The 19,336-nt window shown below is 43.3% G+C and overlaps 1 protein-coding gene across 2 annotated transcripts in view; it reads right to left on the bottom strand.

Annotated features, from left to right (window-relative positions):
• PSTPIP1 (proline-serine-threonine phosphatase interacting protein 1) overlaps nucleotides 1–19,336 on the bottom strand; it is a 50,698-nt gene that overhangs the window by 13,468 nt on the left and 17,894 nt on the right. For both annotated transcript variants that reach the window (XM_079991693.1, XM_079991694.1), the window contains exons 4-6: nucleotides 4,675–4,709; nucleotides 3,114–3,220; nucleotides 180–242 (exon numbers count right to left, since the gene is read on the bottom strand). In XM_079991693.1, the coding sequence (XP_079847819.1) occupies nucleotides 180–242; nucleotides 3,114–3,220; nucleotides 4,675–4,709 (205 nt within the window). The remainder of the gene's footprint in view (nucleotides 1–179; nucleotides 243–3,113; nucleotides 3,221–4,674; nucleotides 4,710–19,336) is intronic.

Below are 19,336 nucleotides of genomic sequence, written 5' to 3'. Positions count from 1 at the left end.
ATCCCATAATCTCATGTTTGGAGGGCAACTCTCTCCCTCAGAGGAGACCCACCGGCAAGAAGGGACTTCAGTCACTCATGTCTAGGTGAGCTCCATGGTAAGAGGCCCAGCCTCAGCCTGATTAAAGCCATTATTTAGGTTGTGGTGAAATACGTGTGCTCTTTAAGCTCATTTCTTACCTCCATGGTCTTCTTGTACATTGAGAGCTTGTTCTTGTGCACTCGCTCCATTGTACTTTCATACTGCAGGAAACACAGAAGATTTACAACTCTTGTCCCCCAGCAAAAGAGCTTTTAAGCTGGGGCTGCCCTACATCTGGAATTTCCTGGATAGAACTGGGATTCAGGGCAGAAATTGCTGAAATGTCCGGGAAAATCCAGATGTATGCAACCCATGTTGGAGGTCTATATTTTGACAAATTTCCTTAAAAATATCTTAACAACTTTGTCTGCCCCCTCCCATAAAAAAACACCTTTGGATTTTCCCTTTTTGAAACTGGGCAACCCAATTTTAAGCTCTCTGCCTTGCTTGGATTAAATTTGTGTGATTTCAACAAGCCTGCCTTCAACCATGCAGAGCTGAAATAGTGCAAGTTAAAGACACATCAGATGCAATCTTGCTGCATTCACACAATTCCAGACGACTGGTGAACCTTGGAACACCACCTCGAACAGACAAAACCCCTGTGCACACCTCAAAACAGAACACAGGCAAGAAAAGCAGGCAGCGCCCGACCCACCACCAAACAAGTAAAAAACCAAAGCATAAAAAGTAAAGATTTGGGAGGAAGCCTTGAAGGTGTCTTGTCTCCCTTTGGGGATCTGACTGACACAGCACTTCTCCTTGTGCTCTGGCAGTCTGTTTGTCAGTAGAGCCAATAGGGCAACATCCTCAGAAAGCCCTTCTCCACAGCTGAACCCAGCGGCACTTATCACCTCCATTCAGGAAAAGCGGAGAGTTAGGATACAGCCTGTCTGTCAATCACATCCAATATATTCATGTCTCTCAAACATCAGAGAACCATTTACAGGGATGCTGTCCCTAAGTTATTGGGCAAAGTTAAGTCCCTTCGTACTCTGATCTGCAGCCTGGAGGGACCTGGGTCAGAATTCACAAACTGGAGAAATGGCAGCACGTCTTTGAAAAGAAGCCCCTCAATATCTGATGCAAGTTAGGCTTCTTGGAACGTCAAAGTGCACACGATGGACAGTTTCTTTCTTTCTTTCTTTCTTTCTTCTCCCTAAAGTTTTCTTTTAAAATGAAAAATAGCCAAGGAAAGCTGGAATTGGAAGGCACGGAATGTTGGGAGAGGGGATTGTTTAACCATTTCCCTCCCTGTAGTTCCCCCCAAATTTCCCCACCAGATCTCTTCCTTCTGAATGAGAAAAGCAGCTTAGAGAGGAATGTAAGCAACCAAAGGGAAACAGGAAGGGGGAAGACCAAGTTGTTCTGCCTGTTTTCTCTACTTCTGATTACAGCCTCCTTCAGCTTTTTCATTTGGAAGAAAGAGCTACAATTCCCAGCATCCTTAAACTACAGTTCCCAGGATTCTTTGGGTGAAGTCACATGCTTTAAATGTAAACGCTGAATGTCTTCAAATGTATGGGGTGGATCTGCCCTTCCAAGAATCACAGCAGTGCCTGTCATGTGAAGTCTGGCTCTCAGTCAGACTGAAAGCACAAGAGACAAACTGATTTCACTGGGATTGAGCTGCAACAATTTTAGGTGCATCAGGCCCTGCAGGGTTCTTGTTTTGTTTAAAAAGTATATTTCTACATTGCCTGGGCTGATTTAGCCTTTTAAATAATACACAGGTGTGTATAAAATAGATGAGCAAGAGGAACAAATGAGATTTCTAGTGCATTTGCCCCTTTCAATTATGCACCTGTCCCTTAAGTCTCACATTTATTTTAAAGTTACCCTATTTTTCGCCCTATAGGACGCACTTTTTCCCCTCCAAAATTGAAGAGGAAATGTGTGTGCGTCCTATGGGGCGAATGCAGGCTTTCGCTGAAGCCTGAAGAGCGAGAGGGGTCGGTGCGCACTGACCCCTCTCGCTCTCCAGGCTTCAGGAGAGCTGCAGCGCCAGCCCCACAAGGTCGGGGGACAGTGGGGAGGCGGAACGCCGCCATCCTGCTGTCTCCCGATGTGGTTTGGAGGCTGACGGCGGGGAGACGCGTGCTTCTCCCCGCCGCTAGCCCCGCAAGCTCCGGGGACAGCGGGGAGGCGCAGCGCGTCTTCCCGCTGTCCCCGGACCTGGTCTGCAGGTGGGCGGCGGAGAGAAGAGCGCTTCTCCCCGCTGCTGGCCCCACAAGCGCCTGGGGGGGGGAAATAATTTTTTTCCCTTTATTTCCCCCCAAAAAAACTTGGTGCGTCCTGTGGGGCGAAAAATACAGTAATTGAGACGACAGTGGAAAACAGGGCAGCCAGAGGGGAAAGAGATCCTTTCCTATTTCCCAAGCAGACTTGAGATTCTGTAAGGTGACTCAGGAGAGGGCCTCCAGCACCTTCCTCTCTGCACTGCCACTATCATCCTGGGTCCTCAGAATGAACCCCAGGCAGGAATAGGGAACCTGGCCTTTCAAACCTCGTTGCACCTCTGGCCACTGGCCATGCTGGCTGGGCAAGAAAAGTGTCCCTGTCTCTTTTGCTTGGAGGAAAATAAGGCCACCCTACCCAGCTGGGCCTGGGTGCATCAAACAGACTGCTGCTCACTCTCTTGCTCCACAGTTGATTCCAGGTTCTGCTCTCTGAGACTAATGATTCTGGAGAGAAGGGAACGGGGAAGGCTTCTTTAAAGGCCATATCTGCCTGTGATGCCTGGATGCATCCTCTGAAAACTATTGTTCTTTTCCCACTTGATGCAGACTTAATCAACTGAAATGCATAGTTAATCAACTAACCTTTAATTGGATTATGGTCATTATCATCACCATTCATATTATTTATACAGTAATTAATATTCATTTTCATTATTAATGATGGTGATATAAACATCTTCATAATCAATAATACAATACATAAATGTCTTTGCTGCTGCTCTGTGCCTTTGCTATCTAGTTGGGGACCCAACTGTTCACTCCTCCTGGGGTGACCATTATTTTATGCCTCACCTTTTTCCTCTGCTCCTTCTGCCTTTCTCTGAATTCTTCCAGGCCCTTCAGTTCCTCCTTCATCATTATGGCCAGCTGGATGTGAGAGTTCCCAATACTTTCAATTTCTGCAGAAAATCAGAATGCAGAGTTTGTCCGGATGAATCTTCTACACAGGAGCTGAGCAACCCCACCTTTGCAGGTGACCTTTCCTTCACAGTCACAGTGAAAGTATCCTTAGCCAGCATGAGGATGTTCACTGTTGGTGTGTCTGCTCAGCATTGCTGGTCTTTGCGTACAAACTGACAGCATCCTTTATTCCCAGTGAGTAAAGTAAAATAAGCAAGCTGCACAAACACACTTCAAAACTAGTGCCTGATGGGGCACTTTCAACCTGCCACTATCACATCTTGGAAAATTCAGGTTGGGCAATTAGTGCGGATTGAGAGGTCTTGCGCAACAAACCCACTTCCCCAAAACAGATTCGGTTTTTTGCAGTAACAAAAGTGATGAGGAAATACAGGAAAGGGTGAAATAATATTTCCTTCAACAGCGCTTTCTAACCTCCCCACAGACAAATCAGGGTGAATGCTCATTAAAAAGTTGGCATCGTCCTCCTATCACCCTGCAAATGAATCAGGATGGCTGTTCAGTAAACAGGTCGGCTTGAAGCACAAGTATTTGTAACTAAGCACACCAGGGACCCTCCCACAAGTTTCCTTCAGGAGAAACCAAGCCTAGGAATGTGCTTTGCCCCCGGAGCTTCTCACTGCTGAGAGAACTGTAGTGTGTGTTACACTTCAAGTGGTCAGAGACTCTAGGGATTCCATAATATTAATTATTTTACTCTCCTTCTGTCTCTTTTTCAGTTGCCAAGCCAATAATTTTCCGCATTTATTTTGGGATTCCAAGCTCTTTTTCAGGGTTCAGATTCCTTAGAAAGAGGGTCAAGGGACACTGCAGTGTCTTTAGGCTATATGGTTTTGTTTAAACACATATACCACCTGGGTATAGGATGGAGGGACTTGCAGCGTTAACACCCTGAAAAATCTTACTTCCTCATTAGGGTTCCAGGGGAGCCCCAAAGTCCAGCACAGGTTCAGCATAAAGCAAGACATTTATGTCCATTGTTCTTCTACCTACCAGCCAAGGTAGGGGCCTGGGGGAAAGACACAGCGCGACTTCTTAGGGTATGCTAAATTGTGGACTTTAACCAGCCCAAGTCATCACCTTAACAAAGGAACTGGTTTGGCAAGCTGCTGCTTTCTCAGATACAGGATCCCAGGTTTGGGAGGGCCCCCAGGGCCCCATCCAGACTGACCCCCCACAAACTCATAACAATCTATTAGCATATGAGCTGCAATAAAAGCAGTTAACACACTCTAATGCTGCACTTAAAGGGATAAAAACACCCATCTGCAGTGAAAGTAAACTTCTTACTGGTGGGAGATGTGTAAAACCTGCCCTGTTAATCTGCAGCCTGGCTGGCCTCTTCCCCTGAGTAACCTTAGATGTTCTGCCCTTCCACAAATTACTCTCCAAGTGGAAAAGGGCAGCAAGAGGAGCTTCCTACTATACTTACGTTGCTTTAGGATCTCAAATGAAGCTTTCAGAGTGCTGAGAAGGAAGAGATAAAAGGGCAGTTATTTTTCTTACAGATAGAAATAACAAAACAGAAAAGTCCACAGCCACTCGCTTCATCATCCAGACTGCCAACACAACAATCACAGCTGAGGAACACAGGAGGAGCCTGGCTGCAGGATCAGTCCAGAGGCCCATCCAGCCCAGCAGCCTCTGGAACACAACGAAGAACCTGAGCGCAACAGACTCACTTTCTCCCCGCTTGCAATTCCCAGCAACTGGAGCTCACAGTGGTGGCTGGTGCCCTCTGGGACTGGTAGGCAGCAAGCTGGGACCCCAACAGAAGGTGGCGCCAGAGCCTAGGGCAAGCAGAGCCAGCTAACTCTAGTTTTGCCCTCTCCTCCTCCCTGCCAAGTTCTGCAAGGCCGGGTAGATGAGGGCTGGCCAGAGGCAGAGTGACTTTGGACAGCCTCCATGGGGTATTCAGAGGCCGGTTGTCTCTAGCAGTGGAGGTAGAACATCCTTTTCATGGCTAGTAGCCATGACACGGGTGGCACTGTGGTCTAAACCACTGAGCCTAAGGATTGCCAATCGGAAAGTCGGTGGTTCGAATTCCCGCGACGGGGTGAGCTCCTGTTGCTCGGTCCCTGCTCCTGCCAACCTAGCAGTTCGAAAACACCTCAAAGTGCAAGTAGATAAATAGGTACCACTCTGGTGGGAAGGTAAACGGCATTTCCGTGCGCTGCTCTGGTTCACCAGTCATGCTGGCCACATGACCCGGAAGCTGTACGCCGGCTCCCTCGGCCAGTAAAGCAAGATGAGCGCTGCAACCCCAGAGTCGGCCATGACTGGACTTATCCGTCAGGGGTCCCTTTACCTTTACCTTTACCTTTACCTTTAGCCATTGAGAGGCATATCTTTTGTGAGACCTTTAGCTGAGATTCCAGCATTGCAGGGCTTGGACTAGATGAACCTTGGAGTCCCTTCCAACTCTATAACTCCATGATTCCACAACCTGATCAAGCCTCTTAATGTCTACACACGCAGCAACCACAAGTCAGACAGATACTGTAGACCAACTCACAGAGAAAAGATGTGTGAAATTGATTTCAGAATATCTTATAACCCCAGGAACAAATTTTCTACCTATCTGCTAACTGTCCTAACCTAAAAGCTAACTATATTCAGTATAAATCACTAGCATTTATAGAGAGGGAGAAAGAGAAAGAGTTGGCGAAAGCAATTAAATGCTTAGTGGAGCAGTGAGCTTTATGTGCCTTTCTTATCAATCCAACCTTACTTACTGTTATCTCCAAACAGCTCCATTTCTTATCATTTTTACTGGGATTTGTGTGTGCGCATAGCAATTTTCTGATCCGTATCAGTGTGCTGGAATGTTACAAAAGCAACTGTGATAATGGATCTGCCTTTTTTAGTGCCTGAAAAGAAATCCGAGCCAATTACTGGTCATTGAACTCCTATATCTTAATTTTCCCTCGCTTTTCCGGCTTCCTTCAAACGAAAACAGGTAGCCCATAATAGAGTCCATGACGATGCTTCTTGGCTGCCCTCTTGTGGCATCGTTCCACCTTCTGCTTAAGACTCCTTAAGTCCTCTGGACAGCGCTTCTCCAACCAAGGGGCCTTGGACCACTTCCAGGTGGAGCTGAGGGCCTCCTCGCTTGCCCAGCCGCCCCTCTGGCTGTGCCACCGCCTTCAAGTTGGACCGATGGCAGCGCCAGCAGCTCTTTGTCTGCTGAGCAAAGGTTGCCAGGAGGCAGAGGGGATGAGAGGAAGAGGAAGGTAGGAAAGTCTCCCACCACTTCTGAGGGGAGAGGCCCTAAGGAGGGCTCACTGGGAACTGTAGTGCAGTGTATTAACCTTATCCCAACTATTAAATTTAAGCAGTGTACATATTTCCAAATCACTAGTAATCTCCTTAAACATCTGGTCCAAAATCATTTTAATCATTTGAGAAATATCTATCGGAACTAAAATGCCTAGATATGTTACAACATCTGGTCACCAACAAAATGGCCAATTAGTGTATTAATGCCCATTGGCATTAATTTAAATTTTGACAAATTAATTGTATACCCTGAAATTCTATCAACATGATTAAATATTTTGATTAATACCAATATGGATGTTCCAAGTCTACTAATAAATAATAATAATAAATCGACATTCTGGTTCTGGGGAGTTTGTCACATGCCTTTCCCCGGACTCGTCTCTGCTTTGTGGCCTCCCTCCTCTCCTGTTTCAGCTTCTGCCTCGGTCTGGACTTCTCTCTGCCCCAGACTCCCCCTGCTCATTAAGCCCTGTGACATTTTCAGCTTCCGACACCTCCTTCCCCCGCTCTTCTTCCTCTCATTGTCATCTCACCCCCAGGCTCTGAGTCTTCCTCCCTGGGGGGCTCCCCAGCTTGTTCCTCCTCGCATCCATCCAGTTCAAGACAACTTCATAAACTCTTGAGGAAATCCACCTTTTTCCAAAGTAATAAACATAACCTCCTAATATACTTTGTCAAATGCTTTTTCAGCATCTAAGGAAAGAGGTGCAGCTGGATCCATTCTGTTATTGTTTAAGGCCACCAGATCAGTTACCAGTGTTAGGTGATCAGCGCCTGACTATGCTACATAAAACCCACTTGATCCCTGTGCGTTACTGCCTGAGCTCTACTAGCTAAAATCACGGTTAGTACAGTGGTACCTCGGGTTCCGAACTCAATTCATTCCAGAGGTCCATTCTTAACCCAAAACCGTTCTTAACCTGAGGCACGCTTTAGCTAATGTGGCCTCCTGCTGCCGCACAATTTCTGTTTTCATCCTGGGGCAAAGTTTGTAACCCAAGGTACTACTTCTGGGTTAGCGGACTTTATAACCCGAAGTGTTTGTAACCTGAGGTACCACTGTATTTCAATATCTATAATTTACACAGTTGGTGTGGTCTTGGCGAGGCTTCGATTTAGTAGGACTATAAGCACCATACATTGAAAGAGAAAAAGTGCCTAATCCAAAGCCCTTTTGATAAACACAGAGAAGCTTAGAGGTCAAAAGATCTGGATGGGTTTCATACCATTCTACAGAAAAGAAATCTGGTCCCCAGCACTTTCTCAGTACTTGTTTTATGAATGTCATTCCTAATTTCTTCCATCTGTAATGGTTTTGCAAGAATCTCCTTTTGCTTCGAGGGACGCAGGTGGCGCTGTGGGTTAAAGCCTCAGCGCCTAGGGCTTGCCGATCGAAAGGTCGGCGGTTCGAATCCCTGCGGCGGGGTGCGCTCCCGCTGCTCGGTCCCAGCGCCTGCCAACCTAGCAGTTCGAAAGCACCTCTGGGTGCAAGTAGATAAATAGGGACCGCTTACCAGCGGGAAGGTAAACGGCGTTTCCGTGTGCGGCTCTGGCTCTGGCTCTGGCCAGAGCAGCGATGTCACGCTGGCCACGTGACCCGGAAGTGTCTCCGGACAGCGCTGGCCCCTGGCCTCTTAAGTGAGATGGGCGCACAACCCCAGAGTCTGTCAAGACTGGCCCGTACGGGCAGGGGTACCTTTACCTTTACCTTTACCTTTTGCTACATGTGATGCAGCACAAACAGGAGTGTGCAAATGCAGTAGATGTGTGCAAACGAAATAGATGTGAGATTATGCTAAGATGTTAAAGGAACTATAGCTACCAAAACCATGAAGTGTGAAGAGGAGGGGAAGGTACTTTTTAAAAACATGATAAAGATCTGTACATTCTGGGCATCTGTTTTGGAGTCAGAGCAGAAGCTACAGGAGACTTGATGCCCCAGGCCGCAGACTGATTGCAGAAGTCTTAGAGCCCATCTGTGAGCCCTGCTACCCTTGCCCTTTCTGCATTCTCCGTGCCATTTCTCCTTGCAAGACTGAATCTTCATACTTTTGCAGAGTGCAATTGCAGGGAAGATAGATACCGAAACCTCCCCATTTGAAAGACAGGAAGTGAACATTGAAGATGTTGAACAACGTCACTCACTCTTTGGAGACTGTTTGTTTCCCAGTTGCCTAGGGAAATATAATCAACTTCTCTCTAAAGACCCACCCTCTTAACAGGAACTGACTCTGGCTTTTCTGAAACTGGGGCTGGCTTTGCCTGCCGATTCAGGAAGCAGACACCAGAGAGAGGGGGCCATGAGGTCCCTCCTAAGTGAGCAGGAGAATAAAAGGAACCACCGGAGAATCAAGCTGAAGGCCAAAATTGGTTAGGAATTATGGCAGATCACAGTGAGAGTCTGGAAGAAGAACCTGGGCCTCCTGTTGAGTTAGATATGACATGGAAGGGTACCAGCTAACAGTAAAAGATTTCCTGGATCCAGTCTAATATGCTAAGTCACCTTTTCTGTATAGCCAAAGCCCCAACACTGTTCCACCAGCCCTGAAGCTCAGTGTATAATATCTCCTGTGTTGCACAATTTCTATACAATTAGCCACAAGCAAAAACAAGATTAAGTCCTGGTATATAATGTTTTGCCTTGTCTCCAGAAAAAAATGGCAATAAAGCTAACTCAAGGCCTTTCAGAATGCCCACTTGTCAATGGCCTGATGTCATGTGCTGTCGGGTGAGTCTTCCTTCTTCCTTGGAAGGTGTGGCTCTGCTTCAAGATGCGCCTGCAACTCTCGATTCTTCCTTTCCAACTGTAAGTGAGTGCATTTTGAATTTGTTTTTTTTTTATATAAATATTTTATTAAATTTTCAAAATACATAATAAAAAAGAAAAAAGAGAAAAGTATAACCAACCGTTCAATAAAGCTTTTCTTATATAACTAACTGGACTTCCTCGCATCTCCTTACCCTGCATTATTTATAATCAGAATGTCAGCAAATTATTACCTTATTTCATACCTTATTTTGTACTTTCCAAATATTATACTTCTAAATTTAAAGTAATTTTTATCAATTACTCATACCTTAAAATTAAACAAAATATTGCCTTAAATTTTGACCTTTTCTTACTTATAACTTAATTTTCTATTTTACAAAGCCTATTTGCTGGAGCTGGTATTTTCTAAATCGTGCAAATACTTAACATTCATACAACTTATAATATTTTTGTAGATAATCTTTAAACTTCTTCCAGTCCTCTTCCATTGTTTCTTCTCCCAAGTCTCGGATTCTGCCAGTCATTTCAGCCAATTCCATATAGTCTATCAATTGCGTCTGCCACTCTTCCAGTGTGGGCAAGTCTTGTGTCTTCCATTACTTTGCGATGAGTATTCGTGCTGCTGTTGTCGCATACATTAAAAAGCTTCTGTCCTTCTTTAACACTTTCTGGCCGACAATGCCCAAGAGGAAGGCCTCCGGTTTCTTAACAAAGGTATATTTAAATACCTTTTTTAGTTCATTATAGATCATTTCCCAGAAGGCTTTCACTTTAGGGGATGTCCACCAGAGGTGAAAGAATGTCCCCTCAGCCTCTCTACATTTCCAACATTTATTATCAGACAGGTGATATATTTTTGCAAGCTTGACTGGGGTCATGTACCACCTATATATCATTTTCATAATATTCTCCTTCAAAGCATTACATGCCGTGAATTTTATTCCGGTGGTCCATAACCTTTCCCAGTCCTCAAACATAATGTTATACCCTATATCCTGAGCCCATTTTATCATGGCTGATTTAACAGTCTCATCCTGTGTATTCCATTTAAGCAGCAAGTTATACATTCTCGACATTACCTTAGTCTTTGGTTCCAACAATTCTGTCTCTAATTTCGACTTCTCCACCTGGAATCCTATCTTTTTGTCCAATTTAAAAACCTCTTGGATTTGGGCGTAATGTAACCAATCTTGCACCTTATTCTTTAATTTCTCCAAGCTCTGCAACCTCCATTTGTCTCCAATTTTTTCTATTAATTCCCAATATTTCGGCCAGCCGGCCTCCATATTGAGTCTCTTCCGGGCCTTAGCCTCCATTGGTGATAACCATCTCGGGGTCTTACTTTCTAGTAAGTCTTTATATTTTGTCCAAACAATAAATATTGCTTTTCTGACAATATGGTTTTTGAACATTTTGTGAATCTTTACCTTGTCGTACCACAAGTATGCATGCCAACCAAAAGCATTGTTAAACCCTTCCAGATCTAGGACATCAGTGTTCTCAAGAAGTAACCAATCTTTCATCCAGCAGAAAGCTGCAGCTTCATAATATAACCTTAAATCTGGCAGGGCAAATCCCCCTCTTTCTTTTGCATCAGTTAATATTTTAAATTTTATTCGGGGCTTTTTGCCCTGCCAGATAAACTTAGAAATATCTTTCTGCCATTTTCCAAAACATTCCACTCTGTCCACAATCTGTAGAGTTTGAAACAAAAACAACATCTTTGGCAATACATTCATCTTTATAGCTGCAATTCGACCCAGCAAGGAAAGTTTCAATCTTGACCAAATTTCTAAATCCTTTTTAATTTCTGACCAACATTTTTCATAATTATCTTTAAATAAATTCAAATTTTTAGCAGTCAAATTAACCCCTAGGTACTTCACTTTTTTAACCACATTTAACTCTGTCTCATTCTGAAACCTTTCTGCTTCCAAAGATGTCAGATTTTTTACCAAAACCTTAGTTTTTTGCTTATTCAATTTGAATCCCGCCACCCGACCAAACTCATGTATCAGTTCCAAAACTCTTTTCGTACTAGATTCTGGCTCCTGTAATGTTATTACCAAGTCATCTGCAAAAGCTTTCAATTTATACTGTTTCACTCCGACCTGTATTCCTTGCACCAACCGGTCCTCCCTAATCATGTTCAAAAGCACCTCTAGGACTGAAATAAATAACAGAGGGGATAAGGGGCAACCTTGTCGTGTTCCTTTTTCAATTTTAAACTCTTCTGTCACCACATTGTTAACTATCAATTTAGCTTTTTGCTCTGAATAAATTGCCTCTATTCCATTTTCAAACCCCCGTCCCACTCCCATCCCTTCCAAGTTTTTCTTCATAAACTTCCAAGAAATGTTGTCAAAGGCCTTCTCCACATCAATAAAAATTAACACAGCTTTTGTGTTAATATTAGTTTGCAAAAGTTCCAAAATGTCTATAATGTTCCTAGTATTATCAAACAAATGTCTACCTGGAAGAAAGCCTGCCTGATCTTTATGAATTACTTCATTTAGCACTTTTTTAAATCTACTTGCCAAAATATCCGCAAAGATTTTATAATCCACATTTAGGAGTGAGATGGGACGGTAGTTCTTAAGTTGAGTCTTTTCAGATTCCACTTTAGGTATCAATGTGATGAAAGCTTCTTTCCACAATTCTGGTGCCTTCTTCCCCTCCATGATCTGGTTACAGACCTCCATTAGTGGTTGTATCAAAAAATCTTTCAATGTCTTGTAATACTTGGAGGTAAGACCATCAGGTCCTGGAGATTTGCCTAATTGCATATTCTGAATGGCACCCTCAATTTCTTGTTGCGTTATTTTATCATTTAGGATTGTTCTCTTTTCCTGGGATAATTTTGGTAATCCATAATTTTTTAGGAAATGGTCTATCTCAGTCTCTTCCTGCGGCCCTTGCATATAAAGTTGTTTGAAGTATCTCTGGAAGCACTTTCTAATTTCCTCTGGTTTCTGGATATTCCTCCCTTCAATCTCTAAATTGGTAACCGTGTTCAATTTTTGTCTCTTTTTCAACTGCCATGCAAGCAGTTTCCCACACTTATTCGCTGATTCAAATGATCTTTGTTTCATCTGTTTAATTTTCCACTCAACTTCTTGATTTATCAATTTAGCGTATTGTGCTTGATAAAATTTAATTTCTCTCAGAACCTCCTGTGATTTAGGTTTTGATCTCAATTTTTTCTCACCATCTCTTATCTTGTCTAAAATCTTATCCTTTTTTTCATTCTAAAGTCTTTTCTTTATTGTGTTCTGTTGTATCAAAAACCCTCTCATAACTGCTTTACTTGCGTCCCAGATTATTCTTTTTTCCACCGTAGTATTCAAATTTATTTCAAAATAGTCTTTTAAAGTTTTTTGGGCCTTCTTGACAATCTCCTGATCTCTTAATAGGGTGTCATTCATTTTCCATCTGAAGGAACCGGTTGGAAAAAGTCTCATTTCCACTTTCATAGCATTATGGTCGGAGCAGGTTTTTGGGCAGATTTCCACTTTTCTAGTCTTAGGTGCCAGTCCTCTAGTTATCCATATTTGGTCGATTCTTGTCCATGACAGGTGGGCTTCAGAAAAGAAAGTTCCTTCTCTGCCTAAGGGGTTCTTTGTCCTCCATATATCAATCAAATCCATATTGTCAGTTAGTTCAAAGAAAGTTTTAGGTAGTCTGCCGTCATTTGTTAAATTTTGATTTTGTGACTTATCCATATTTGTAGAGACCACTCCATTCATATCTCCCATCATAATGATGTTGGTATAGTCCAGATAGTCCAGAATTGTCTCATGCAGTTTCCTGTAAAAGTCTGATTTCCCCTCATTCGGCGCATAAATTCCTAATATTAAAAACTTTTCTCCTTGGACCTGTATTTCAATTGCCAAAATTCTTCCTTGCTCGTCTTTAAATAAGAGTTTTGGTGACAGGCTCTCCTTTGCATAAATCACCACTCCTCTTTTCTTAACTTTGTCCGATGAAATAAATTCTTGGCCTAGTCTTTTATTAATTAACACTTTTCTATGTAGCCTAGTCACGTGTGTTTCCTGCAAGCAAATAATGTCCAATTGTTCTTTTTTCAATATATGAAAAATTCTTCTTCTTTTTTCTGGGGAATTTCCGCCATTTATATTCCAACTAAGAAGCTGCAGAGACATCCTGGATCAGTCTGTTAGTCCTATGGTGGCGTCTCTTTCTTTTGGTCCTCTGGTCTCGAGGGTGTAGGTGCAGGTGTAGGTATAAGTGGAGGTGGTGGCCAAGATCCTGTTGTTCCTTTCTGTAGGTCCTCTTCGTGGTCGTTCAGAAACTTTTGTTGATCCTCTGCTGTTTTGATTTTAACTTTCTTTCCTTTGAAGTTGAAGGATAGTCCTTGAGGGAACTCCCACCTAAAGGGAATTGAGTTGCTTTTCAGTAGTCTTGTTAATTCTATATAAGTATCTCTAAGGTCCAAAAGTTGTTTCGGGATATCTTTGTAGAATTCTGCCTTGATGCCTTGAATAACAAGTGATTTTCCAAAATGAAGGCCTAGTATTTTATCTCTCTCTTGCTTAGATCTCAAGATGATCAGACAGTCTCTGGATCTGTCCTTCCTCACCACTCTTCCCAATCTAAAAGCAGTTACAATTTTAAAGTCCTTATCTTCTTCTATACCCCAGAACTTTGTAATTTCTGATGTCAGATAACCAATCAGATCTTCCTGTTCAAGTTCTGGGATAGCTCTCAACCTAAGATTATTTTCCCTATTCTTCAGTTCCGTCATAGCCAGGTAGACCTGCTGTTCCTTGATCTGTTTGTGCAAGGGGTTTACCTCCACTTTTAATGCATCAACTTTCTGATTGGCTGCCTCCGCTTTCTGATTGGCTTCCTCAGCCAATTTACGGTTTTCCACAGTTGCTTCCTGAATATTCCCAATTGCTTGTGTATGTTGAGCAACTTGATCAGTCAGTTTGCTAATAGTGGCTGTTGCTTGGTCAATTTTGGACGAATGCTCATCTGCCTTTTTATTTAAAATTGCCAGTTGTTCCAAAATTTGATTTAAAACTGTTTCAGATTCTACAGATGCCATATCCTTTGGTGCAGTTTGCGCAACTACCTCTTCTTGTACTAGAACAGCTGGGACAGAAGATCTGCGCGGCTGAGAAGTCAAAGTTGTTTGTACTAGTTGTTTAGCTTTCGTTTTAGCCGCTCTTGCTTTCCCTGTACCACTCATTCCAATCCTGACTACGTGCCAAGGTTAAGTTATATACAGTCCCGTGGGAAAGACATTTCCAAAAAGTAAACAACAAGGCAGCAGAAAGTCAAAACAAAATACAGTTCCCAAAGAATTGTAAATCCAAAGTCCTCTAGGGGGAGTACAATTGTACTTCAGCAGAAAGAAAGAGCTGTTCCGCCATTAATATCCCAGCAGTTAAAAACAGATTTAAGGAGAGCCTTCAGATTCCCTTTGGGTTGTAGAGCTTCCTCAATGTTGAAACAAAGTCTTAAAAGATGTGCAAGATACAGTTCCCCAATTTATAGCTAAACTGTAACACTCAAATGTAGCACTTTCAGAATTCAATACGTTTTCAGCAATTTGACAGCTCTTTGTTGCCCCGGCAGTCCGGGACTTTGGGTTTCTCAGTTATTTGTAAATCCACAAAGGAAAGGAGAGGTCCAATCAAAAGCCAACAAAATTAAAGCAAAATTGTCTCTTTACAATTGTTATTATTAAAAACAAAGTTCAATTGTTGCACGAAAGTCCACACTTTTTACAGCCTTTTTTGAATGCTTCCAGCTTGTCAAAGTCTTTACTTTAATCCTTTAAGCACGGTAAGGAGACGGACTTCCTGGTTACGTCTCCCGCTTTTGGCCAAATTTCAATCACTTTAGTCCCAATTTTTTTTTTTTTTAAATCCCCTACTCACGGGTTTGTAGTTTAGAGTCTGATGTTCCAGGAAAAAAGGTCGGCGCTCATCGGCAGCAGCCGCGCGGCTTCACTTCCGCAGAAAGAGCGATGAACTCACAGCACCGCTCCCCCTTCCACGCTCCGGAGCCCCTTACGGGGTTCCTTCTTCGTTTCTGGGGGGGCTTCTGGTGCCCGCCGAGTCCCACGGCCACAGGCTCACTTTGCCTGTGGTTTTTCTTAATGGGTCTCCGTTTTGCCGTAGCGGACGACCCTTTCCTGCGGAGCCCCTCTTCACAGCGCGAAGAGGACCGCCATTGCCGTTTCGCGCCGCCTCCGGAAGTGAGTGCATTTTGAATTTGGCTCCATTTTCTGTTGCTGTAGGGCAAAAGGAAAAAAGGTGCCAAATGCTAAAAGCACCAGATTCTACCAATATCTGGAAAGGAAGAATCTGGAGCAGGAAAAGCCAGAAGCTCATCTCCAGAAACCTGTGCACTCTGCATGTTCACATTAAGCCAAATTAGCTGTGATTCATGCATTGCATGGGGGGGGGGTAGGAGCACATGGCCCTTTGTGCCCCTCCCAACACTACAATTCTTTGCTTCTATGTTTTGGCTTAGCATTGCATTCAAATCAGCTTGTGTTGTGAGAGCACCCCGCCTTCTATGCTCATCTGCAGGAATATTACACAAGCTCAACAGAGGGAATAGGACAGGCACACTTAGTTATGGCTTCCCGTGGATAAGTGCATAATGCTTAAGCCAGACATTGCAGGGATCAGATCTGCAACCAGGGATGGTCAAATCTGCCAATTTCACTTTCTTTTTTTCTGTATTTAAGTTCAGTTCTCCAGACCAGTTTGCAATTAAAAAAAAAAAGAGTCATCCTGAAAATTCATCAACATTTTAGCGCAATTTTTTCCTAATATACACTTTTTTGTATGCAATTTTGCCTAACACAATGCATTTTGGTATGTCATTTTCTCTAATATGTGCATTTTATACACACTTCACTCTAGTATATGCATATATAATGCTTTTATACTTGTTGGAAGTCATCCAGAAAGGCTGGGGCAACCCAGTCAGACAGGCGGGTACAAGTAAAATCATTCTCATTCTCATTCACACTCCTTGGCTAGAGAACGGCACTGCAGACTTCAGAGGTCTGCTAATTCCAAGGGATGGCTGTGCTTCAGCTCTTCTCTTATTCCAGAAAGTACATACAGTGGTACCTCAGGTCACAGACGCTTCAGGTTACAGACTCCGCTAACCCAGAAATATTACCTCAGGTTAAGAACTTTGCTTCAGGATGAGAACAGAAATCGTATTTGGTAACTTCACCTTTGAGTGCAAACTGAATCGATTTCTCCCCAGGATTTCTTTGCAACAAACAGGAAATGCACTAGCTGGCTCAAGAGTACATTTTTGCTCCTCCATCTGCAACTATGATTCTATATAAAGCCTAACACAGGAAGTCTCTACAAAGCATAGCTATTTTTCCTGCTAACATGAGTCAGAACTTCTAACATGTACTGGGTTTTGCATTCTGATTGCATTTCTTAAGGACTTCAGCACAGCTGTGACACTCCAAAAGGCTTGGCTACCTTTTCTGATTTTGCACATGGGAATTCATGAACACATGTTGTGACAAAGCGTAATTACAAGTTACAGTGGTACTTTGGTTTAAGAACAGCTTAGTTTATGAACAACTTGGATTAGGAACGCTGCAAACCCGGAAGTAGGTGTTTTGGTTTGTGAACTTTGCCTTGGAATAAGAACATGTTTCTTAACTTATTTTAACCTTATTTCCATTAATACTATAATACTTATTTATGCTTAACTCCTTATAACACTTCTACTAAGGCCATATAATTTCATTCCAACATTTTTCTAACACTCATTAATTTTACCCTATTTCTATAAATAAACTTTAAACTTTTTCCAATCTTCTTCCACCGTCTCTTCTCCCTGGTCTCGGATTCTGCCAGTCATTTCCGTCAATTCCATATAGTCCATCAACCTGGTGATCTTCTGTCCGAGGCTCTTAACTCTTTTCCAGGTCCCTTCTGCAAATCTTCTTCGTATTTATACATACACTTTACTTTGTCTTCTGCTGATCTTGTTCTTAATTTCCTTTCTTTGATGCTGAAGAGTAGGTCTCGGGGGAGCTCCAACCTAACAATGTTTTTATTCCTTCTCGACATGTCATCCACATCTCCGTGGTTAGAACTAAAATCCAAAAGATATTTCAGGACGTGTTTCAAAGTCCCTCCAAATCTGCAGGTCCCCACAACTCCAATTTCCTCCTGACCCAGGTCGAGATCCCAAAGGTCAGTAAATCCCTGCATGAGGTGATCTATCCAACTTTCCTTCTCCAGTCCAAGCAGGGTTCCAATCTGACTTTCTCTTTATATGACAGAAAATAGTGAAAGATGGAAAGGATTTGCTGAAACAATTAATAGAAGTGGAATACAAAAAGGGAGGTGAGAGGAAGTCGATGAAACAAGGGAATGAAAGATAAGGCATTGAAATGGTATGATGTATGTTTTTAAATTGTTTTTGTTCTGTTTTGTTTAGTTTAATGTGTTAATGTTGTGTGGTGCATTGTTTATGTATTGTATTGTTTTTTCTTTCTTTTGTTTTTTTCTTCTTTTTTCTCCTTTTCTTTTTCTTCTGGTTTGTAAGGTTTAAAAGTAATAAATATATATAATTTTTAAAGGAATAAGAACATGTTTCACTTCCTGTTGATTGTGTTCCATATGTAAACTGAATCCCCCACTGCTATGGGAAAGCATGCCTTGGTTTAAGAACAGACTTCCAGAGTGGATTAAGTTCATAAACCAAGGGTATTGACCGTGTGAGTTTGAGCCAAGGCACCTTTGCCTCAGTGGGGCAGAAGACAAGCAGAGGCGGCCCTGGATCTTTGGTGGAGAACCTCCTGGTCTTTCTGTGTAGCCCTCAGGACTCTCCGCTGGGCATGCCCGCTCCCCAGACCACCCGCTCCTCTACTGGCCCCGATCCCTAGGCTTTTACCCAGCTGGCATGTGTCCTTGAACTGGGACCATGCCTTAACTGAGGATTGATTGAGGATGTCTTTGGCAAAATGTTCTTGTTTAGTCAAGCCTACCTAGATATGTAAGCTTGACATGTATGTCATTTAATATTTGATATGTCATTTAACTAATAATAATGTACAAGCGACTCGCCACTTATGCAGGGGTAGCGTTTCGGGGACCCATGCACATAAGTGGGGTGTCCACTGCAATACATACAGCTTCCCCCCATAAGCCCTTGGAGTCTTTAAGAAATAGGGTTTATTCACCTATTTACAGCTTCAGTCTGCATGGAGGAAGTGCAGATCTCACAGCAGGGTCATCTCAAGAGGGGCTTGTCCCTCAGAGCAGTGCAGTCCTGCAGTCCAAGGCATCTCTCCCAGCCAGCCAGCCTGCAGCCAGCCTACCCAAAGATGGAGCCCAGTCTTTCTTCTCCCATTCTTCTTCCCTGAACACCCTACTAAAAACTCTTTTCCTGTCATCTCACACCCAGTTACCCTGGCAACCTTCCAAGCTCCCAGTCTCTGTTCACACCTCAGGGCAAGAAGGGAGGACAGTTCTTTTGCATTACCAGTGGCCTCCATGGCCCTCTATTGTTCCTTAATGGCCCTTGCTTGACCAGGCTGTTTGGCAGAGGCTAGCCCAGGAATTCATCTGCAGCTGTTATTTCTCCCTTTACATCCCAAATGATCCAGATCCTACCATTTATTAATTTCTAGGGTTTAGGTAGGCGATCCCCCTCCCAAATCTATGACAATACTGTACACTGGTGTGAAAAAGTCATATAATCATCAAAATTTTGCACCTTGTTTGTGTAACCACTGATTGTGTAACCACTATTAATTAAAATCAGAGGTACCGTATTTTTCACCCTATAAGGCGCACTGGCCCATAGGACGCATCTCGTTTTTTGGAGGGGAAATGAATAAAAAAAATATTCCCCCCCCCCAGCAGCCCGAAGCACGGGGAGTGCTCTGCACCCCGTCCCGTGCTTCGGGCTGCTGGCTGCCGCCCCAAGCCTCGCGCGCCCGGAGGGACCTCCCGCCGGGCGCGCAAGGCTTGCGGATAGCTTCCTGAAGCGTGGAGAGGGAGAGGGGTCGGTG

This window comes from Podarcis cretensis (genome assembly GCF_951804945.1).
Source record: "Podarcis cretensis genome assembly, chromosome: 9".
Classification (NCBI taxonomy): domain Eukaryota; kingdom Metazoa; phylum Chordata; class Lepidosauria; order Squamata; family Lacertidae; genus Podarcis; species Podarcis cretensis.
The sequence above is the reverse complement of the archived record's forward strand: the minus strand, read 5'-3'. Positions and strand labels throughout refer to the sequence as shown.